The sequence below is a fragment of the Calonectris borealis genome, chromosome 1, assembly GCF_964195595.1.
Source record: "Calonectris borealis chromosome 1, bCalBor7.hap1.2, whole genome shotgun sequence".
NCBI classification, from domain to species: domain Eukaryota; kingdom Metazoa; phylum Chordata; class Aves; order Procellariiformes; family Procellariidae; genus Calonectris; species Calonectris borealis.
In genome coordinates this window covers 212,548,325-212,571,959 of record NC_134312.1, presented here as the reverse complement: position 1 = coordinate 212,571,959, position 23,635 = coordinate 212,548,325, and the positions used below count along the sequence as shown (strand labels likewise).

At 40.5% G+C, this 23,635-nt stretch overlaps 1 protein-coding gene across 6 annotated transcripts; it reads right to left on the bottom strand.

Annotated features, from left to right (window-relative positions):
- Positions 1 to 684: 684 nt before the first annotated feature.
- On the bottom strand, positions 685 to 22,144 carry PCF11 (PCF11 cleavage and polyadenylation factor subunit). Of its 6 annotated transcripts, XM_075140209.1 has the most exons (17): positions 21,414 to 22,143; positions 16,389 to 16,514; positions 13,894 to 14,082; positions 13,289 to 13,480; positions 11,313 to 12,421; positions 10,858 to 11,047; positions 10,122 to 10,764; positions 9,418 to 10,035; positions 8,540 to 9,336; positions 7,124 to 7,211; positions 6,299 to 6,418; positions 5,656 to 5,764; positions 4,867 to 5,050; positions 4,242 to 4,397; positions 3,047 to 3,139; positions 2,458 to 2,493; positions 685 to 1,836 (listed from the first exon to the last, which is right to left on the bottom strand). In XM_075140209.1, exons 1-17 carry the CDS (start codon positions 21,600 to 21,602, stop codon positions 1,627 to 1,629), a joined length of 5,049 nt encoding a protein of 1,682 aa, XP_074996310.1. In that variant the 5' UTR covers positions 21,603 to 22,143; the 3' UTR covers positions 685 to 1,626. The 6 variants fall into 6 exon arrangements, with proteins under 6 accessions (XP_074996310.1, XP_074996309.1, XP_074996312.1 ...); XM_075140208.1 differs by having other exon boundaries at positions 5,656 to 5,761; positions 8,540 to 10,035; positions 21,414 to 22,144; XM_075140211.1 differs by having other exon boundaries at positions 8,540 to 10,035; positions 16,389 to 16,533.
- Between the last annotated feature and the right edge of the window lie 1,491 nt (positions 22,145 to 23,635).

Sequence of the window (23,635 nt, the reverse complement as noted above, 5' to 3'; positions counted from 1 at the left end):
GACATCCATCTCTGCTCAGTCTCCTCTGAATTTCAATTCGTATGATTTCAGAGAAGTTTACAGTATTTCATCATCAAATTGGGCCAAGCCTACGTCCATGTTCCAGGAAGAAGTTGCACCAGCTAACACAGGAGTAACTCCCCACAGCACAGCCAGCCGCCACACACACCACCATACGGGCTGACTTATCCCTCATCAATCTCCTAAGTATTTTTGTTCCTCTAGACTTCCTCTAATTCAAAGATATTTTTAAGGTTGACATCTAGAACAGGGCACGCTCACAACTATAGCTACGACCTTAATACGCAAGTCAAGGAATTAGTCACATCTTAAAAACTGCTTGAAGCCTGGTTGTGAAGATGGGAAGAAGTGTTGCAGCCAACAGCAAAATCACCTTCACAGCTGATTATTTCTACTTATATCATACACTAAGGGTGAATTCTGATCTCCCAAGTGTCCTCACTGCAAGAATAATACACTAGGACTGTGACATTGCTCTTTGACTTTTAGTACTTATATCTTGCTCCCAGCAGCTTTAAAAATACGCACTATCCACACGGCAGAGTGAATAAAACATTAAATGCAATTGTCCTAAGACACACAATTGTATTATTTATTTCCAATTTCACAAACATCCCAGCCACACAAACCCATTACTGAAAAGAAGAGACTCACACTCAAATATATGCTTAATTTTATTTATTACATTTAAGAAATATTAACATCTCAGGATATCTGGTTTACCATCTAAGTCCAGTCATAAGCAACAAAAAAAAAAAATGTTAACCATATTTCAAATGATCATCCTTACATTCATCCCCCCCCAAACGAAAAGAAAAGTTTGTTCAGCTGTATGAAATTCTTACATGTTTGACTAATGGAAAAAAAAAAAAATCATTAAAAATGTCTTAACTACCAGGCATCCTGGTTTGTTAATTGTTGGCACTTGTGTTCACAATCAAGCACTCCAGTTGGTTTGTTAAATTTTCCCCTTCTACCCAGAACTGTCTTTTGGGGGTTATTTTTTTGTTGTTGTTTTTTTGTTTTGTTTTGTTTTTTTGGGGGTTTTGTGTTTTTTTTTTTTTTTTTTAAATATCTGGATATGTAAGTTTGTTCAAATAAGTTTAAAAAGAAAAGAAATCTAAGGTTGTCTGTCTGAGAAGTTCCTGCACTGCTTCCCTTGATAACCCACCTATGGGATAACTGAAGGAAGTTATTTGCTTTCATTTTTCTGAATATTATTGAGCAAAAGTTCTTTTTAATTTCATTTAAACTGAAAAAAGTACAGAAACACTGTCTTCATTTGATGGTGTGCATAAACATTACACTCCATATATAGCAAAAATATCTTTTATTTATAATTTACATTTCCACAAGTGAAAATTGTACATTTTTACATATACCATTTCATTCCATTAAATTTTCACGCATCTACAGAACTTTCACACAATGACACCTGAAACTGTGCAGGCAATAAGAAATTCAAATACAAAAATGTATTTATTAACCAAACAGTAGTTGAGGCCCTGCCTCAGTTGAACATTTTTATTTCATATAAAAAGTATTTGCCTTCCAGAGTTAACACAGCAGCTCTTCTGTAAAAAAAAAATTCATACCTCAGTTTATTTAAACAGTCTCATCAGGTTCTGTTTTAATATCTGTAGATGCAGGTGTGCTCTCTTCTGCACAGGCAGTAGGGGTGTCATCAGGTTCTTCTTTGACTTTAGGTGAGTCACAGGACTCTTGTGTTTCTTGTTTAACAATGTTCAACATTATATTTAGTGGATTTTCTACAGGAGTCTTGCTGGGAGATGGTGTGCAATCAAATGATGATGTCTGCAAAGTGAAAGTCAATGTAGCATTAATACATTAAAATAACCATTTCTAGCTTCCAATCCCTTTTACTCTTTTTCAAAATGCAAATACATTGATAGTCAGGCACTCAAAATCCAAACTTCTACTTTATCAAGATCCTAAGAAAACAAATTTGTTCTTTAATAGCATTATTTTTTCACAATTACTTTGAAAAGTTATCACCCAAGCAGCGATAAAATGCCTAACCCATTACCATAAACTATTCCCTGCTATCCCCAGGGAACTGTAACTCCTAAAGCATTAAAAATGTAACACACACCAACACCCATTTACTCCATTTTTGCAAATTCCTAAGATTACGCACGTTACTCAACAATAAATGCATGATGTGTTTTCAAACCACGGTTTCGCTTTAGTCGTGTATGACACACACGCTGTCACGGTACATCACAACTAGAAGTACACCTCAGCTAACTCTGGATTATAAACTTGCCATGCCCAAGGCCTTTGAGTCTTTGCCTAGTCATAGGCAAGAGAAACAAGCAGCACATTCTGAACACATCCGCCCCCTGCAAAGTCAAAGATCAAGCAAACAAATTGAAAGCAAAATGCTTCAAAAAATATGAAGAAGGATTCACTTACATTTTGGTAATCTTCGTAGCAAGATGGATGGTAAATCTGAAAAAGAATTGTTATACATTTAAATACATAAAAACAAATTATAGCTGGATCACCGGTTATGAACAGAACAGTGTGAATTACACTCATCACACAATTTGTCTAGAAAAACAATGGTATAAGCAGGCCAAGTATGGTGTCAAATTAACTGGGAAAAGATTCTGTGTATGTTTATTTAGGAAAAGTTATCATACAGAAGCCTGGTAAGCGCTGGGAATTAGAGAAGCCTAGTAAGTGTTGGGAGTTATTTATGAACAGCTGCATACGGAAAACATTGAACCAATATCTACACCTACATATAGAGACATTCATTTTTCTTTTAGCACTGCAGTACAAGGGAAGGCTAGTGAGCCTATGCTAGTGATACCAGGACTTCGTGAGCTTCCAAAGGTTGAGGTATTTATGTACTTGGAAGCCAGGAAAACTACCATGGGAATCCTTCAAGAGAAAAAAAGCACTTGGCTCTCCCCCCTGTTTTGTTTTTTTTTTTTTGCTATAATTCTTCGGGTTTTTTACTATAAATAAGTATCACATGTAAATACGATACGATTACCTTTTCATCTACTCTGATAGCATTCTTCAGGTGCCACTCTTCCTCTTCCTCATCCCAATACTGTTCAAACTGCTCTTGGCAAATTTCACAGCTCTGAAAAGTTATTGGCGTAACAGAGATAAATGAGGTTATTGCAAGAATTTCCTGAACACATGAACTTCAAGAACCTAGTAACAGTCAAAAGGTTCTTTTAAATTAAGATAAACACATTAAGACATGAGCTTTCCTCCACACTTTAAAAATAACTTTAGAAAACTTTAATTCAAAATTACTTGAGTATAGTTTGCAGACTGAGCAACGATCATCACCTGGCCTTAAAGACTACTGTCACTTGAGAAATGTAACCTCTGCCCTTTTAGCTAGGAAGTGTCTGCAAAACATTTCGTAATAATCTAATGCTGTTATACTGTCATGTAAGACCATCCAGTACAGGGATTTAATTAATTTTATTTATGGCAGCATCTTCACTCTTCCCCTTAACCTGGAGTCTCAAATTAAAAAGGCAGAACTTTTAGATGAAGAATTAACAGTTTTAGTACTTCTGTGCAAAATAATCAACTCTGAGAACAAAGCACAAAAGGTACTTTTTAAAACTAAAACAAAGGCCTTCATGGCTTGATAGCTAGGTTCTTAGAGACTTAGCATGTAAAACTAAATTGTAATTCTACCAACATGTATGTTTGATTACTACACCAATTCATCTACCAAAATACAGATCTACTGGTTACTTTAAGATTGAGCTATTTCTTTGTCCTAATGCCTATCTTCTACTGAAAAAGAAATTTCTGTGTAAAAGTATCAAACACCCAGTAAACACAATCATTATTTGAATGACAAAGGACCATTTCCAATTCACTTGCTCTATTTACTCTTTCTGTGGAAGCATCCAGTAAATTAACACACTTTCCCCATTTGAATTTTGCTAAAACGATGGAATGCCAGTGTAGATTTTTTTGAACTACAGGTGATTTATACTACTATCTGCTACTGCGAAACAACCATTACATACACAAATACATCACCTATGAAGGGGCTGCACAGAGGTCCAAGAACAAGACTTCAGTCTACATACAGCCCACTGTATGAAAGAATGCTGTAAACTTCTTTAAGTTTAAAAAGTATTAGATGATCAAGTATTCATCAAGTATTAGATGATTCTCAGTATCTGGGCTAATAAAGGAAAGCTGAAACTTACCTCAACTGCTCCCGCTGGTCCAGCAGGGACACTCTGAAACTCCTTCTCTTTCGCAGCTTCTTGTGTCTTCAACACAACCTCTTCGTGAGCTTTTTCAAAAAACTGGCTTTTTGCACGCTCCTCTAGATCGGCTATTTCTTCAAATTCAATCCAGTCCTAAGGAAGAAGTTTTCATTCACACTCAAGACACTGACGAATAGCCAGAAATGTTTAAAAAAATCTCAAGGAAAAAAAAAAAGACATCCCGAAAGTACCATATTTAATAAATCTTACTTCATTAAAACTGAAATGCCCCTAACCCGCAGCATTAGCACAGTGCACGCTTTCTCACAATGCCACACTTCAAAAAAGCTTTTTCGAGAAAAACCACTATCCTTCCATTTCCATTCCATTCTCAGTGCGATCAAAACAGTACCAACAGCTTCAAACTGCTTATTGTTCATCATATAATTGCCTTTTGTGTTTTGACAGGCATTTATGAAAACTACTTGAACTAAGACATCATTGTTTACCAAAGGCCAACTCCTATGATGATGTAAATTTCAGCTGCAATCCTACAGCACATACATCAGTAAAACACAGAATCCGGCCTGTAATTTATCAAGATACATACTGCATTACTTACTGTTAAACTGTAGTACCATCTTCTGTGTGTAATTTTTCTGCTAACATCTTTTTCTGTCCGGTTCTGACGATAATGCCAATCTAAATGATCCGCATAAACATCTGTCTGTGAAGTAGTGAATCTCATTCCACATGAGTAACACTGAATTCCAGTGTACAGTCTATTTATAACACTATCATAACGCCTACAAAAAGGGGAAAAAAAGTCTTAATATTTCTTTGAAAAGAAACAGGTAAGAAGTTTCTCAGTAAGTTGCTTCATATGCCCACAGGAGTAGAGGAAAAGCATGTATCTACTGCAAGGTTAAAGCATGCAATATATCTAAATTCTTCCTGATTTTCGTAACACAATTGATACATTCAAATAACAAACAATGGGCTCATATTAACTATTCATGAGAAACACGCTAGTGTTGTGTTTCATGCCTCCTAGCTTCATCACCTAATAGTGCATAAAATGGTAACACTTCCATTTGGCTCAGCTTTGCAAACTATCACAAAAGTGGTAAAACTGGTAGTTACAACAGAAGGAACTCTGACTTCAATACATATCACAGCCTTGCTGATTAAGTAACAACATGCAACTTGTGTAAACATAGTTTTCTCAGGTTAATTTTACCTCTTTTTCCTCCCTCAAATTCTCCAAGGCTAACATCAAAAACTGCAGGTCCTCTTAGTCACAAAGTTAACATATAATCTTTTAAAAGCTCTCAGCTGTCTTGGATTAACTACCTAGATACTACCATGTCCATATTCTTACTGCACTGTAAACTCATTCTACTATACGCACTGTCTAAGTTCTTCAACTGTGAAGTTAGTAAGGTCTGGAACATTCTGATCTTCATTCTGGTCATCATCTTCCTCTTCAGCAGCTGGCTGGGCTGATGTTTCATTCACTTCTAGAAAGCATAAAGATATCATTTTATGAAAATTTCAGTACATCATCAGAAGAAAATTACGTGCTCCTGAAAGTTATTTTAATTCAAATATTAATAAATACGATCTGACTATGCTAAAGTACAAGTATGCAATAGCTAAGTCAGTCATCTCCTAACATCATTTTTAAAAAAGCATACAAGATACTGTAAGTTACTCAGAATTTCAATTTAGGAAAACAGTATTTCACCTCAGTCTTTGGCATTCAGTCTTCAGAGACACAGAAATACTTCAGAAACTGACAAGAATCTGATTATGATCAAGAACAAGTTACCGAGGCACAGCACCAAAGACAAAACTGACTGCTCTGGATAGCTGAAGTGTACAAATTAAACAAGATACTAAGAATTTACTCCATAACATGCAATAAATTCCTTCCCAAAAACAAAGTTCAGTTTAAAAAAAAAAACATGCAGGAGTTCAAAAAGTTCTTGTACTTAGCTTTACACTTCAGCTGCGGATAAATTGAGTAGTTAGAACATAATGGATCTACATACGTGCTGAAGTGGAATCAGTTTTTGACAGTTTGAGTATCCCTGTTGACAGCAGTTTAGCAAACAATTCATTGACATCAAGCTGTCCAAGGTGGTTATCAGGATATGAATGTGGAAGGGCTCCTAGGGAAAAACACCGACATGCAAGGAGACAAAAGGTTAGCATCAGAAATTTACTTCCCTTTTATCAGTGTATTTCACCACACACTTGTCCTTCTGCCTCCTGCTTCTTCCATTTTTTATTTCAAATTATTTATCAACTCTCTCTGCTTTATGTCGAGTACTTGGCCAGTTTCTTTCCTTGCAACAGCTTCCTTCATAATGTATTCTGAAATGCTATCTAAGCTGGGTGCCCATACACAGATTTCTACTGGATACTGGATAACACATCTATTAAAATGTAGTATTCTCCTTGTTGCTTGAGTATTTCACCAGGACCGATCTACTTCACCATCTACTTTAACCATTTATGACTTTTTAGCAGCTCTTTGTTACTAACCGTTCATATGTTGGGAATGTTTAAACACCCTGGCAAACACAAACCAGAACTGCAGACTGGTACCTTCCAGAAAAGCAGACCAAAGTATTTTTTTTAGCACAACTACATACCAAAACCAGTTCACGAAAACTAATGAAAGCCTTCACTGTTTGAGGGAAACCCCTAAAGAGATGAAGGTACTACAGAAACCACATCTATGGCCACCTCACTGAGGAGGCTCCCCTTAGTCCACACATAGTACACCAGCACATTACAAAAGGGTAATTTTTGTGGCCACTAACAAACAGAACAATCCAAAAGGAATAAAAGGAATTATCTTTGTTACACACCTGCAGGGTTCTGAACAAAACTTCCAGGATTTGGCAAATACTGTTGACCTTGGCCATAAGGCCCTGGTTGAGCAGACATGAGAGAAACCTGTGAAAGTAAACATCGAAGTATTTTTTTATATAATAATACAATTATAAACTTACTTTTTAAATTTTATTATTAATTTCTAGACATTTGTCAATAACTTCATATATATTGAACTCCTTCCAGGAGTGACCCATGTCAGTTTGTTATTGAAAGGTTCATTAAATGACTACGTAACATCTCCCTCATTTTCATTTTCCGCTAGAAAAATTTCAGAACACATACGCATATTGCCTAACATTTAAGTTAAAAAAATAAATTTCTTCTACCTATCAAGCTTCAATCACATTTTCCAAACACAGTACTTCCTTTTAAATTGTTCGTGTTCACCAAAACAGAGCTCATCAGAAATAAATTCGAGATGCCACTATTAATTCCTATCTAAGACCTGAAATAGCAGCCTCTATATGGAACACATCTTGAAAGCAGGATTTTTCAGCAAACCAGCTGCAGTAAGCTTCAGATAACATACTTGTAATAAAAATGGGGGGTTTTCTCCTAATTGACTGCTTTCTGGATTTACAAAAGAAAGTTCAAATTATTTAAAATTTTATCCCATTGGAGGTTAGCAGGACGCATTACCTGCTTTCATTCAATCAGTTAACTCTTCATGTTCAATTATTATCCCCCTGAAAACGCCCTCTAAAATCTCTAATCTACTGAAAGACATGACATCATTTTCACTGATGTACAGTATCATTTTCCCTTTTTGAAGAAAGCATTTCCAACAGGCAACAGCAGAAACAACTGAACTCATAGAGTATTCTGGTGCCGAGATAATTTTAAAAGACTGTAGGTTCAACAATGTCCATATCTTTCTCAATTCCCCCAGGTTATGGATATCTCTTTAAAACTGGCTTGTCACCAGTACTAGCAGCTGCAAAAAGACAAAGAGAATTATTTTGGTCCACTCTAATTCTACACCTCTTAGAAAAATTAATCATGTATATTCACTTACGTTATCTTTCATGCTTTATACAGAATTCACTTTTGTGCAAGTTTAATGAAAACACAGCAGGCTTCCAATTACCTAATTTTGTTTTCAAGTTAAAAAAAAACTAATTTCACTGTCATATTCTGAGCTACAAAGTGATTGTAAAGATCCACTATTTTGTTTAATTCTTAAAAATTTTTAAGATTCTTAAAGAACAGCAACGCGTGCCTTTCTTGAATTATCTAGAAACTACTGAAGGATGACTTTTTCTAGCTTGAAACTGGCTCTCAGCCTGCCAGTTCTGCAGAAAAATCTTGTTTTTAGAGGAAGAAAAACTGCTCATTCTCTACACAAAAATACTTCTGCAAGCAAACCATTTAACGCAACCAATTCTTACCTGATTACTTCCCATTGGCATATTATTGAAGTTCCCATATTGAGGACCCTGAAGACTTTTTTCATCAAAGTAATGTCCAGCTGCTCTCAATGGGAAATTCTGTGCTCCTGGGCCAGCTGGCCCATTGAAATTTGGTCCTGGTGAACCATCAAATAAATCAGGCCGCTGGAACTGCATCCCATGAGATGGTCCATTGTAGCCCTGGCCGGGATGTTCGACAAATGGGCCACCTTGTCCATATGGTGACATTTCTAGTCTTGAGGCAGGATGGTTAGCTACATTTTCGAAACGTGCACCTTGGAGGCCAAGGGGCAAGTCAAATCTAGAGGCTGGCTGGTGAGGTCCATCAAATCTTTGAGGTATGGCTGTATCAAATCGTGGTTGTGCCTGTTGGCCAGGCGCCCTTTCAAATCTTGGACCAGGCTGTCCATGAATTCCATCAAATCGTTGCAAGAGAGACAGTTGTCCAGGCTGACCATCAAATCCAGCTGCATGACAACCATCAAATCTTGGACCAGCCCGACCCAGAGGACCATCAAACCTGAGTCCACCAGCTCCCTGGTGTACCGGTCCATCAATCAACCTAGGACCTACACCTGGCTGACCATGTGGTCCTTCCAATCTGAGCCCACCACCTGATGGTCCATGTGGCCCCTCAAATCTAAGCCCACCACCTGATGGTCCATGTGGCCCCATAGGCTGACCATGTGGCCCCTCAAATCTGAGGCCACCTCCAGGTTGACCATGGGGCCCCAATGGCTGTAAATGTGGCCCCTCAAACCTGAGGCCACCCCCTGGTTGACCATGAGGCCCCAAGGGCTGACCATGGGGTCCCTCAAACCTGAGACCACCCCCTGGTTGACCTCGAGGCCCCATAGGTTGACCATGAGGTCCCTCAAACCTGAGACCACCTGAAGGCTGACCACGCGGACCCTCAAACCTGAGACCAACTCCAGGTCCTTCAAATCTAGGACCACCTACAGGCTGCCCTGCAGGCCCCTCGAATCGCAAAGGCCCACCTATCTGCCCAAGAGGTCCCTCAAACCTCAGTGGACCTCCTCCACCAACCTGTCCTGGGGGTCCTTCAAACCTCAGGGCCCCCGCCAGCTGCCCTGGTGGCCCATCAAATCTTAGGGCCCCAGCTCCCCCTGCTCCTGTCAACGGTCCATCAAACTGAGATGCACCTGCCCCCACCAAAGGCCCCTCAAATCTCATAGAAGCCTGTCCAGATGGCCCATCAATTCTGGAACTTGAACCAGCAGCAGGACCATCAACAAAAGGACTTCCTTGTCCATCTACCCCAACTCTTGCAGCAGCCTGTCTAGGTGAGCCATCAAATAGAGGTCTGTCTTCCATTAGTGCACTTATCCTCTGCTTTGCTTCAATGCCTCCAAATCTTGATCCTGGACTTTCCGGAAACGGTGCTTTCTCTGGATCTTCATACCTAGTTCTTTTGAAACGTTCACTGAATGGTGATCTTGGTTCCTCTCGAACACCTAAAAAAACCAGAACAAACCAGATAACCACTCACTAAAATGTTGCCAATTATTTAACAGCTGTAAAATAAAGCAAAAACACACACCAGCTTGCCCAAGAAGCTGTCTTTCTTCACGATTATCAAATCTGCAGATTGCATCACCATCTATTTTCTGGAACTCTGTTGTGCTTTTCCCCTGTTGTCTGAGAGCATCTCTAAATTCATCTGATTCTCCCCAGCTGTCATAAGGATCAAAGTTCTTAGAACCTCTTGCTCCTTTAGTAGCATTTTGTTCCTCAAGCCTTCGTCGAGTCTCAAGCGGTGAGAGGTTATCGGCAAAAGGTCTATTAGTGCCACTTACAGGAGAATGTCTCCTTGATCTTTCTCCAAATGGTTCTTTCCTGTCAAACTGTACTCCACGCTTGGCTTTTGCTTGCTCACATTCTATTCCAGAAAGCAATGCATCAGGCAAATGATAATCCAAAATATCATCAGGATCCAACAGATCAAGCCTTGACAACGAATGCTGAACTTGTGTTCTTTTTAGTTTAGCCTTATGTTCATAGTATGTTAATTCTGCGTCCGATAGAAGAGGTTTCTTTTTCAAACCACATTTTTCCTCTGTAGGGCTATCCCAGACATTACATCTGTGCTTTCCTTCCTGATACTGGAACAGCTGTCGGATCTGATGAGCTACCATGAGGAACTCATCTTGTGTTATTTCACCAGATGTTAAGCGTTCATTAGCCTGTAATATAAAGTTAAAGTTTAGACTTCTAAGAAGAAAGAAAGGCAAACTAAACCCAGGACACTTTCATGAAGACAGATTTATTAGTATTACCTTCTTAAGTAATTCTCTCTTGCTTGCAGATGTCAATTCTTTGGGAATTTGTAAATTAGCATCCACACTTAACCGGTGCTGCTGCTTTGGTGCTCGGGGTGATAAAATTCCTTTACCAGCAGGCCAGTTTTCCCGGTGTCTTTGGTGAGGAGATTTACCAAGTGCTTGGTGTTCTTCATTCTGCTGTGAGCTGAAAGCAAGAGTACATTTAAAATGCAGATTACTTCTTTATTCAGGACATAACTGTTACATTCCTATTAGAATTGATCATGGCAAAACATCACTATCACCTTAGAATCTAAGTATGCATGATTTCCATATCTCACCATTAGAAATAAGATAAACTTATCAACTTTAACAATCTGAACATTGCCTCCCAAAACTGACTATACTGAAGTCAGCAGTAGAATTTCCACTGACTTCAAACAGAAGTTGTTTAAAAGATAGTAACTTACTTTTTATTTTCTTCCCAACCAGACTTCCACCTCTTCCCTGATTTGGATCCTTGCCAGTTTTCTGCATTCTCCTTTGGATCAGGAGAAGCTTTGGTAGAATGCTGGCTTGCTGGTTCTTGGGGCCTGTCTTCTTGGGCTTTTTTCACTCTCCTCGGATCTCGCACCTCTTGTTTAACATTTCTCTTATTAGAATTTCTTTCATCTCTTGCTGCTTGTGTGCCTTCTTCCACATGAGACTGCTTAGGGCCTATCTGACGTATCTTTCCAATTTTAGGAGCTGATGAAGTGGGAGATAAACTCCTAAGTCTTCTTTTGGGTGATCTCCTCTCTCGTCTTTTTGGAGAATGTGTAGATGGCGACCGTGCCTTAGGAGACCGTGATCGTGACCGTTTTCTACTACTTGATCTCCCTTGTTTTCCACCCTGTTTTTCTGACTCCTCTGTAGTTGTGTCTTGTTTCTGAACAGCACCATTAATTACTTTATTTCTGCTGCCTACTGGTCTATGCTCACAGGTCTTGTGTTCCTCTTTTTCTTTTTTCTCTGTACTTCTCCTCTTTTCTTTCACCTCCTCCTCTTTGCCCTCTGACTTATCTTGAAGATGTCTTTTCAGTCTTGGATCCCGCTTACTAATTTCAGATACTTTTGTGCTTTCACATTCTTGGGTTTTAGTATCTTTAGCACTGGGTAGCTTATTTTTTAAAGGGGATGGTGATTTAGATTTTGCTTCTGACTGGTCAAGTTCTTTCTTCTGTGTTTTTTCACTTGCTTTCAATTTTTCTTGCTTTGTTGAGTTTTGTTTTTCAGCCTGTGTTGTTTTGTTTGCCTTGGTATCAGACTGACTGGTCGTGTTTGGTGGAAATTCTTTCCTATGAGATTGATCTTTAGCATGAGAAGAATGTTGAGCCATCCTGTTAAGTCGAGGATCCCTATTTACTATTTTGATATCATGAAGTGGAGGACTTGGGGATGGTTTGTTTTTTTCGGATTGCACAACTGTCTGATGAGGTGGTTTAACTGTCATATGAGGTGTGGGAGGCATGTGTTGCTTGGAAGGTGCTGGAACTGAAGCTATAGTAGATGACCCTTGCTGAACACTAAGAGATACAGCCTGAAACAGGAAAAAAACCAGCATTAATCTGCATGACAAAACTCCTACCCAGAGATGGTCATATTTTGTCTCGAAACCAAAACTATAAATAGAAATGTCTTGAAAGTTACGTGATTCAGACATTTAACTGGAAATGACCCATTAATTACTAATTATAAGTGTTTAAATAATGCAGTACCATTACAAAAGATCAAATTCAATAATGCAAATTCAATAATGCAAAATCAGTACTACAAAGTCAATACTGCAAAATATGCAACTTAGGCACATGTTCTCATTACAGCTTTAGTTCTTCTATATATTCCACATGCTCAAAGAAACTAAGCTGCCAAGTATCCGATATAATTTTCATATTACTACACGTCAAAGATCCTTTATTTTGGTATCATCAACTGTCAACATAGCAAGACTTTCAATTATGAACATAGAACAATACAGCGTAACTGCCATCTTCAGATGGTGGCATCAAACCAACCTCACCTAATGAGGAAACTAACTTTATTTCCAATGATCAGGCTTCCTTGTTTTGTAAGAGCAAATACATTTGAAGAAGCCTGGCTTGCTGTGAGCCACAAGAAGAGGTGGAAGATGAGGATCATAGGCAGGCATCATTTTGGAGAGAAGTTAAAAACAAAAAACCAAGAACTGCTTTTTTTTTAACCTCTGTTTTGAGTGCAATTCTTAAGATTTTTAGGTAAGAAATACTGTTCAGGAACCCGAGATCAACTTGCATTGCTCTAGTCCTAAAATAGCTACACTTGCCTAACATTAGGAAAAAATAACGTACTGCAGTTACCAGCATAGCTAAGTACTGACCAGAAGAAAGTGAGACCCAACTATAAAAGTTTCATCAACTATCCTACTCACCAACTGTGCTTTAGTCTGTTCCAGCTCCAGCTCTAATTTTTTTTGCTGAAGTTCTAACAATTGCTTTTGCTTTGCAAGCAATTGCTGCCTTATCAGTTGCTCCTGTGTCAAATTCTTTTGTATTTCAGGAACAGCTGGAGGAGTAGAGGCACCAGAAGTGACAGCAGAGGTAGGTGCAGTGGATTCCTCTGGCTAAAAACAGAATTAAAAAAGTTACATTTAAAATCGCGATGGAATCAACTAACTCCATCTCCTTTAACTGTTTATCATGATCCAGTACTGGGACTTAGTTTGTATAGCAGTTATAAATCGCATTTTTAATGCAAAATATAACAAACAATTTAAAACTTCTGCCCCACTAGAATTTGCCTGGTGTGACAGATGTACGTCATTTAATATAAATTCATTAATGTTCCAAAATCTAGAATAGTTCTGAAATATAAAAACCAAACCAGTCAAGTATTATGAATTCGGAAATTCCTCTTACCTGATCTACAAAGGTCAGATACTTCATTCTTAATACACTAAATTGTCAAAAAGCAGCATACAAACAATGAAAACTATATGTATTACCATCTGTTCATACAATAGGCATAAAAACTTACCGATTTATTTAAAAACTTAGGATTCACATGGATGCTAGAAGTATTCACATTTGGGGGCAGAGGTTTAATTGGCCAAGCAGGATCTAATGAGTTGACTCTGACATCAAGTGCATATAGTTTCTTCAAAGGAAAAATATCATCCCATGTGGAGCGTAATTTAAATAAACTTTTCCTAGTATTTTCATCCACCTAAAACAATAAAACAATTCTATGGCTTGTTAAGTTAATATAAAACAATTTCTTAAACTTTTCTGTAGAACTTAGGATTTCATTTATTTCCTATTTCTATCAAGAGTTTGCCATTTTAACACATTGAACTTGCTATACAGAATTTATAAGCAGTGCAGACCATACATCTATACCAACGGAATCAGTAACAGAAGCTCAAATGTGGAATTGTTGTTTCAAGGCCATTTGAAGGTTTTATTGTGTATTACCATTCTCTGAGAATTTTCTTTCAACTTTTCCATTACCAAAATTCTCATTTTACTTGCCCAATTTCTGTGGAAAAAATACAGTAACAAAAATATTGAAAGGCAACAGCCTCTGAGACAATACATTATTCAAGTGTTTGTGCTGAATGGAGTATAACAATGACAAACAAATCAGGAAACAACAAACTTTGTGAACAGAAAAGGTGTTTTGCTCAGCTGCTTAGTCACAGAAGGATTTTTTTCCAACAAATGCAACAAAAAGGGTATTAGCTAAAATGAAGTTAATTGTATTTCAGTTCAGCTGCAAAATTAGACCCATCTGTGAGCCACAGATCAAGCATACTTGTAGGACCAGTGCCCATTTTATCTCTTCACAAACAATTAGTTTGGATTATGTCATGACAGATAAGTTAGAAATTTACAGTAAAGCAAAATTTACTTCATCTCATAACTTGAGTAGTTAAATTAAACAAGGACATTTGAGGACAAATTATATGCAGCTGTCCTAATGTCAATATTCCAATTCAATCATTAAGTATTGTGACTATATAGATGGGTTTTGCTGCAGTTTTGTTTTTAAGATGTTACAGCAAGACATAGAATAGTCTGGAAAGTTTGGAAGTTCTTTCGGGGAGGAGCAGGAACTTCAACAAGAATAATTCATACTTAGCTATTCCAGGGGTACTGCTATACAATTTTCAATGAGAGGGTATGAAGTTCACTGCAAAAGGTGCAGAAATGACTGAGCAAAAGTTTCTGACTTCATCAAGTGTCTAAAGATACCTTAGTGACCATTTACTGATAAAACAAAATTTGTAACAGTGTCAGTGCTGGAATTCTACTTCCATCTTTTAACACAACCAATTAAGCTATTAGAAGTGACTCCACTTTACACATTTAATTAATACACATTAATTAAATAGTTCTAGTTAGCTAAGTGACAGTTAACCTATAAAACTCTGAAAATTAGTTATTATCCAGAGCTTCAGCTGCAACATTAAATGCAACTCAGTAAAAGAACATTCACAATTTAATACTGAAAAAACGAGTGTCTACCTATCTACCTACTCTACACACAGGAGTTTAAGTCTTCTATGGTCATTATTACAATCTATTCCTTATTTCATCATGCATTTTACATCTGAAAACCACATATAAAGCATACTGGGATGTCAGATCCTCGATGATATGTAATGAGAGATAAATACACAAAAGGTCCAGTCATCTTATTCATATGAGATGCCACTCTCTTATAGCATACAGGAAACCACAGAAGTTAACCCTTCATTTCTGATCCAACTTAAACCAATTCAAGTCCAGTCTTTTAAAAACTGGACTTTAATTTGCCTTTCTCACTGAGGAATAAGCACTATTACTTCACTGGGTTTAAAGATTAAAAGCAAAAATTAAAAGATAGGGCAGCAGTCTTCAATGTTGAATGAAATTAAAACATGTATTTGTAATGTAATATAGCAATACATTCTAAGACCCTTTAGCCCCCCCCCAGCATTTTTTTCAAATCACAGACCACCAGGAGAGAATCAGGTGTCAGTGCTATTCACTCTTCACAGTTTAAGCACTCATTTTGCACATCACAAATTTACTTAAATCAGACAAATCTAACTACAGGAGAGAGCAGCTCTGAGAAATCCACAAGAAATTGATTCTCAGTCTATTCTTGGCATAAAGACTATTTACTATCTTAAAAATAAACCAACAATGGATAATTAATTGGTCTATACATTACAGAAAGTCCATCCAGGTAAGCAATCGATAACCAAAATACTGTTAGTAAAAATCTTGCCTGGATAGGAAAATTACAGACATTTATGAACCAAATTAAATTAAGAAAGACTTGGCATCTTTCAGCTAACATGTAACTTACATGCTTGACAGCAGCAGGAATAATCTTCCACAGTATAGATACAGTACTGAGATTTATAAAAAACAATCAATTTCTATAGTTCACCACCCAAGAAAACCCAAAACTGAAAGCATGTATTTATTTTACCAAGAACAAATTTTGCTTAGAATACAGAACTTTTCTGAAAGTGTATATACCTTTTCAAATACACAAATAAATGTTGCAACTAGGTTTTTAGTAAATGCAGTAAGATATTCTCTTCCCACATTCTTGACAATGGAATCCATAAGGTACATAACAGGGAGCTTCTCTGATGCAGGAGCCTGGAGTAATAAGAAGAAACTGAGAAGTTTAGTACAACAAAAACATATTTTAAGCTTTTCAAATAAAGGGATTACCAATCCCAGAAATACAGACCTCTCTTTTTGGTTGCCACTATAAACACCAAGGGATTTGGCTTGGGATTTTTTGTTTATACAAAAACTTAATCTGGAAAATCGATACTCAGTTCAAGTATAACACAGTGGGTCTATCGCACAAAAAAGGAACACGTTAGGTTATTTTGTTTGTGTATCAAAGCTTTGGAAAAAGGCCAAAAAAAAAAAAAAAGAAGAAAAAAGAAGCCCGCAAGACAGTATTGCTGCTAGTGTACTGAGTGTAACCTTTCAAAACCCACTTGAGAAAGTAACTTTAAGTTAGCAGGAAACCATCGTTAGCACTTCAAGGAACTTCTAAAAAATTGTTTATACTTCAAACCTCCTGAATGCTTGTTTTTCTGGATTTCACAGAACACAAATCAGACTTCTGGCAAATAGCCCAAATTAGTGAACTTCTGTAGCTGTAGATTGTATGTCGAGTATCACAGTCTTTTCAGAAACTACACACAGAATAGGTTGCAACTATTTCATTGTAATCCAAACAGACGGAGCAAGGAGTCCCATTCTCTCTTGGCACTTGTAGATAATGACAGTTCAGATTTCCAGAGTGCATGCAAAAATGCACAGTCAGAACAAAGTTCAAAATCCAGACAAAACTCAATCATCTAGTCAACCGGGCAAATGCACAGACAAGCTCAGGAACTGCAACCATGATTTTCACAGAAAGGAGTCTTCAAACTCTGGACACATCTTTGCTACAAGAGGAGGCTTGTTTTTTGTGGTTTGGTTTTTGGTTGTTTTGGTTTTTGTTTTTTTTTTTTTAAATCCATTTTCAAAACTTGTAGCAACTTTCTGCGATGGAAGTGTGGTGATGCTGATCTGCTACAGCGACTTCTAATGTACACAAAGCACTAGTGGCCCAAATCAAGGTGATTTTAATGCCCACCATTGGCTTTCACAAAGCAGAAGGCACAGCAAAGTTCCAGAAAACATCAGCAAGTACACAGACTTGTTGAAGAGGACAACATGAAAGACACCACCACAAGCCGTGTGTTGACCGTGATCCCCTTGTAAGAGCATCCACTCGTAATAAGTCCCATTCACCATCCAGTAAGCTCAGGATAAAACCAGAATAACTTCACTGACTGCTCATTTTAAACAGGAGAGGCTATTAGATTAATTAACGACACCTTACTTCACAGTCCCATTGCCCAGACAAATGTGTGGAAGTGCTCGTTTTACAATTTTAGATTTAATTCCTTCCCCTTTAAGGTGGTTCACAGAAGGGCACCGAGTCAACAACACTTTTATATGGGTAAATCACAGTGTCTCCTAGCCCTTAAATGTATTTTAATTTATCATGACCTGAAACTTAATATTGAAGAGGGCAGAATTCCTTGTTAGTTGGGGGCGAGGGGAGGTCACTGCCTTTGAGCATATTGAAAAAAGTAAAAACAGGCAGGTGGTGTATTTTGTACATAAAAAGACAGAAAAATGTAGTTAAGACAGCTAAAACTAATTGCAGCACATTAAAAGCCTATCTTACACTATGACTACTGAGCTGTAAACAAGCTAATATGCAACAGTGTTAGAATAAAGGCATCTCTCTAGTCTCAGAAATCAAACACTCTGGATCTACAGCTATTTAATATTAAAATGTCTGTGGAATACTGGTTTCTTCTTCAAAGCAGTCTGCACAATGGTGCATTAAAAACACTACTGTAAGTTCTGAATGCCTTCCTTTATAAAAAATGACAGTGCACCGTTTCTGACTTTTAAAGTCAGCTGTTAGGGAAACAAAGAGCTGTCTCAGGAGTACCTATGCCCAAGAGCTACTGACATAGTATGTTATATTCTTCCATTTCACCAACGGAAGTAGTATGGAAGTAGCTCACTGTACTCAGCTAAGCTTCAAGTTTGAGATGCTGGAGAATCATTTAGTAGCAAAGGCACTGTAACAAGTTTAACTGTCGCTTTAATTATGCATCAGACTGTTAAAAGTAATCATACGTGGAAGCACCGTAATCTAGTAAGGAAGCCTACTTCAAACTATGGCACAGAATTAGAAGCTAAGCAGCATACCCTGCTTCAAATATAAGCTACTCAGGTGTCACATTTTAAGAACCATGACTTAAATATGGTTGTAATATTTAAGTCTTCTCTTCTGGAAATGTTTATCATGTCGAGGTATCTAGCACATATTCCAATAACCACAAAAGTGAATCCCAGACTTGAATGTATTTTGTTTTCAGGCGGTCTATACAGTATCCCCTAGCAAGAAAGATGCCCACGTGACACTAACCAAAAGGCAGGGAGGCGCCGCATAATCACCAGAACACAGAAGAACACTAACTCTGAGCTCATCAGCATAATATTAAAGACTTCATTACAGAATTCCCACTGTTCCTTCAAATAATGTAGGAAAGCTATTGTTGGAAATGTGTGGCTCTTTTTTATTAGTTTCCTAAAAGATTTCAAGTTTAAAATCGTATCTGGCAATTGAACCCCAAGTCACAAACTTGTGCAAAAATTTGTTTTAAAAAAAACAACCTTGTATACAAAACGGGTCTTGAAAACAAATTCTGCACTATACAATGGTAAATAAAAAGACAAATACATATTTCACACTTTTTATTTACAAATTTTATAATACCAGTCACACATTTCAGAACCATTTATTAAATTGTAAAGCAGACCACTCAAGTTTTACACTAAACAAACTGTCTCCAGGCAACACTTTTTAAAAGTGGCTTAGTAAAGGAGATCACTTTCCCAGAAACAACTAAAAACTTGCCTTGAATAAACCACAGTCACAAACAGTAACTAGGCAAAACTAACCATTGATACAGGATTTAAGACATCTTTAAAAAAAAACACACTTCAGGGCAGGCTCTAAATCACCCAGAAATGAAAAAAAAAAAATTTGACAGCATTGATATTTATCACAAATCATTTTATACACATCCACTGCCCTTTAGGAGATATAATGGTGAGATCTATTAGATTATGAGGTCACCTCCCCACGGAATGGCAAAACTCAGCCACTGGCAGCATTTAAAACTAGACTGGAAGAGGTCTGTGGAACACTAAAAAGCCATCCTGCATTGATAGAAAGACAGATTAAATAACTTAGGAGATCCTTCCCTCCCCATCATTAGATAGTACAATTCTCACCATTATAAACCACGATTTAAAGCCAAAGGAAAAAAGCCTTCGAACACCTGAGATCAGAGGGAGCAAGGGAAACAACGGGGGAGGGGTGACTGGCACGAATAGGGGGGGGATTGAAAGAAGAACCCTTTTCTTATAAAATGCTCTTGTTAAAAAGGTGCTGTAACCCCCCATCCATGTGCTGTGGCTGACTGATGTCAGCAACTGCCTGGGTTGGGCTCAAAGGGAGCCTCCTCTTTCCCTTCTTTTTATATCATGTGCCTTTCAGACGCCATGTTAGGATCCTACAGGCTGCTGCAGTTTCTACAGTCAGGGAGAATTTCTTCTTCCCCATCCTCAACCGATAAACTTCTCTAGCCACAATAAATCAAATACGCACACAACACTAGCATTACTCAGGGCACAGAACACCTGAAATCCAAACAGATTATCCCAAGCCCACAGAATTTTCTCTAATGAGGCAGAGCAAAACAACCCCCATCACCACCACACACACTTCTCTATCCGGAGCAGATTATCACCTTTCACCCACAAACTTTTCTATAAGGGTGCCCACCCCCCCAAAATTAATATTTCACAGGGACCGCACTGGGGAAATAGCCTTATTTTAACTGATACTTAAAAGTCATTATACTTAGCCCTTCAGAAGTGGACAATTTGCGTACTATAAACTTAACCTTATTTTCACTCCTTTAAACTACCCCTAAAAAAAAACAACCCTCCACAAAATCTCCCAGTCAGACCCTTTCTAATGATCGCAATATTAATCTACTGTCGAAATCGCTAAATGCAAGGGTTTAAACACCAGATTCGAGACACTGAATACTGCCTCCATGTAGGGGGAAAACCCAGCTACAAGGGCGAGGTGCTGCTGCCCAGTCACTGCCAGGCCGCCATGTTGTGTCTGATATTTACACGGGGCTTAAACCACGAGCCACGCTGCCCTCCCAGAGCTTTTGGTGGGGCGAGTCCCAAACCCTCCCCTACTACGACCAGGGGGTGGTGTGGGGGCTGTTCCCCTCCCTCGAGTCCCCTGCTCCCTATGGGGTGGAGGGTAGAAGCAGCAGCCTTAAGCTTGGCGGTGAAAGGAGGAGCCCCCGACGTCTCGCCCCGTGCTCCCTGATCCCATCTGAGCCACGCTTCCCTCCGCCTGCTTCCCCCACAGCGACCCCAGGCTCCTGGCCCTCTCCCCACTGCCTCGGCCGGGGCGCTCCCCACCCCACCCCGAGTCCCCGGCACCCTCTGCTCCGTCCACATCCTGCCCTCCCTGCTCGCCCCCTAACTAGCCAAGCCCCCCTCCACTGCCTCCACCTCCCCTGAACCCTCCTGCCTCGCCGCACCTCCCCCCCCCGCCCAACCCCAGCTATACCCACCCCGCCACTGGCCTCCTCACCCCATCCGGCCCACTGCCTCCCCCCGCACCTCTCCCTCTCTCTCGCCCGTTTCCTGTCTCTCAGGCCCTCTCACCCCCCCGCTTCGCTATCTCTCCCTGTCCCCTCTACCCTCCTCCTCCACCTCCCCCTCTGCCCGCCGCCGTCCGGCTCCGCCCGCGCCCCTCAACAGGCCATCTCCCCCACGCCCTTCCTCCTAGCCCCCGAGGCCGCCCTAGCCCGCTGCCCCGGCCGGTCCCCCCAGCAGTATAGGTAGGAGTAGTAGTCGGTGGAATATAAAAACCTTGGCGATTTGCGCCTCGATCAGGGAGACGATGTCCTTGGCGAAGGGCACGTTCTCCTCGGCCAGGATGGTCAGCATGTTGATGTGCGGCTTGCTGTTGAACGTCAGGTCCTCCAGCGACGACTGGTAATCGCGGCACGCGTCCTCCCGGGCCTCGCTGCTACCAGCGCTGCTCTCCGGGGCCGACATGCTTCTCCGACCGGGGCCCGCACCAGGACCCGACCCACCGACCGAGAGCCCCCTCCCCGCGATCCCCTGCCGCCGCCGCCGCCGAGCGATGCCGCCCCCCCCGCCGCTGCCGCTGGGCTCCTCTACCGCATCCTCCGGGCTGCGGCTCCCGCTGGCTGTGGTGCTGCCGTCGGTGCTGCTGCTCCTTCAGCCGCCGCCGACTCAGTCTCAACGCTCACAAAATGGCGGCGGCGGCTACGGTTCGCAAACCTCTTCCTCCAATCGTTGCGTCATGTGAAATTGTTCTAAGGAAAGGGGCCGGCGGTTTGGAAAGCCCCTTTTGTTCCCTGACTGCGCCCTGATTGGCTGGCGCCCCGTCTGCTCAGGCCGCGATTGGCTCAACCACGACCACAGGAGCCCCTGATTGGCTAGGACCGCCCTTCGTCTCCTCTGATTGGCTCCTGCGCTAAAGCCCCGCTCTCGCCCCGGCGTCCCGACTTGCAATTGGTTGCGTTGCCCTGCTCCCCTGCTCCTAACCCGCTGTGCCTCTTCCTACCGCCTTCCCTTACTGCCCTGAGCTTTGATTGGCGCCCCTGCGCAATCCCGCCTTTCCGCCAAGCCCTGAATTGTGACTGCGCGGCCCCGCCGCGCCGCCCCCCGCCCGCTATTGGGTCAGCCGTTGGCGTGGCAACGCCGTTGCCCGTCGCCCCGCCCCCCGCTCGCCATTGGGTCAGCCGTTGGCGTGGCAACGCCGTTGCCCACCGCCCCCAGGAGGGGCTGGGGCCTAGCGACGGGCCTTGCCGGGCGGCTGCGAGCTGCGGCCTCAGCGCCTCACACAGCCCCCGGGGGAGCGGCCCCTGGGCACCGGGAGAGCAGGGGGCAGGGTCTGCCGGCAGTCCCGTACCAGAGAAACCACTCGCTCCAGCGAAGCGAGTCGTACCAGTCCAGGCCGCAGCGCTCACGTAGGCCCCTCAGCGAAAGGCGGCCTTGTCCCCTTCCGGGGTGGTTGTGCCACAAGGAGCCGGGAGGGCCGGTGTGACCCAGCGGTGCCAGCACGCTGCTTGGTGCCAGTTGATCCAGGGCACAAGATTTTCCTGATGGGAATTAATTTGCCTCAGCAAGTGACCTTGGCCTCCTGCTTCTCTGGTGCCCGTCTATCTTGCACCTTTCAGCTGGTCACCCCTCACACCAGTGTGTTTAGGTCTAAACAGAGCCAGGAGCAGCGTTTCTCCTTTTCACTACACTAGCAGGAGAGAGCTAGCATAGTCAAAAGTAACAAAACCTGCTCTTGGTCATGAGATTTGCCCAAAGGTACCTCTTGGAAGTTAACTTGCTTGCAAGGCATTTTAAGGTACAGCCATTCCTTCCCCCCACTGCATGTTACTTACGAACTGTAGAGAACTGTCGGCATTTGAAAGTAGGCCATGGGTGAATACTTTATTAAAATACACTTTGAAAAACACTTTGAAATTCTGTGAGATAATTTTTAAAATGCAAATTATTTTTTATATAGATATATATATAAATCATAGATATATATATTCTCCAAATATAGCAGAAAGACAGCAAAATGGAGACCAGGCAAGTTTCTGGTAAAAACTGCTGTTTGCCATTTTGTCTGGATAAAAATGTGGTTTAGTTTCTATGTTTGTATCTGTATCCCCTTTCTGAAAAATGTGACCTTCAAAACAGGGAAGAGGGGACAGGAAACGCAACAGCATCTTTTATTTACCCGTTGAATTGTCTGTTCATGTTTGTTCCTGTAAGCCTCGAAATGCCGTACTTTGTACACACCACTTCGCCTTTACAGTGTGTCACCACAAGATAAGAAAACGAAACTGAAGTTTCTGTCTCCGGCCGACCAAAGCTGGGACTGCAAGACTTTTTCTCTGTGTAAATATTAGCCAGCTATTTGAAGACACATTGTCTATGAAGAATATTAATTATGTACCGGGAATCAAGCCATAATGTAAACCCAGTTTATTTGGCAAAACAGTACATATTGTTCTGCTCCTAGGGGAGAAACGGGGGGGTGGGGAAATGTAGCTCCTCCC

Coding starts and splice junctions, on each gene's coding strand:
- PCF11 (XM_075140207.1), bottom strand. CDS start 21,602: ATGTCGGCCCCGGAGAGCAGCGCTGGTAGCAGCGAGGCCCGGGAGGAC. Junction 7,212..8,539: donor TGCCAATGGGAAGTAATCAG/GTAAGAATTGGT, acceptor TTACTTTCACAG/GTTTCTCTCATGTCTGCTCA. Junction 4,398..4,866: donor GATGGTACTACAGTTTAACA/GTAAGTAATGCA, acceptor CTTCTTCCTTAG/GACTGGATTGAATTTGAAGA.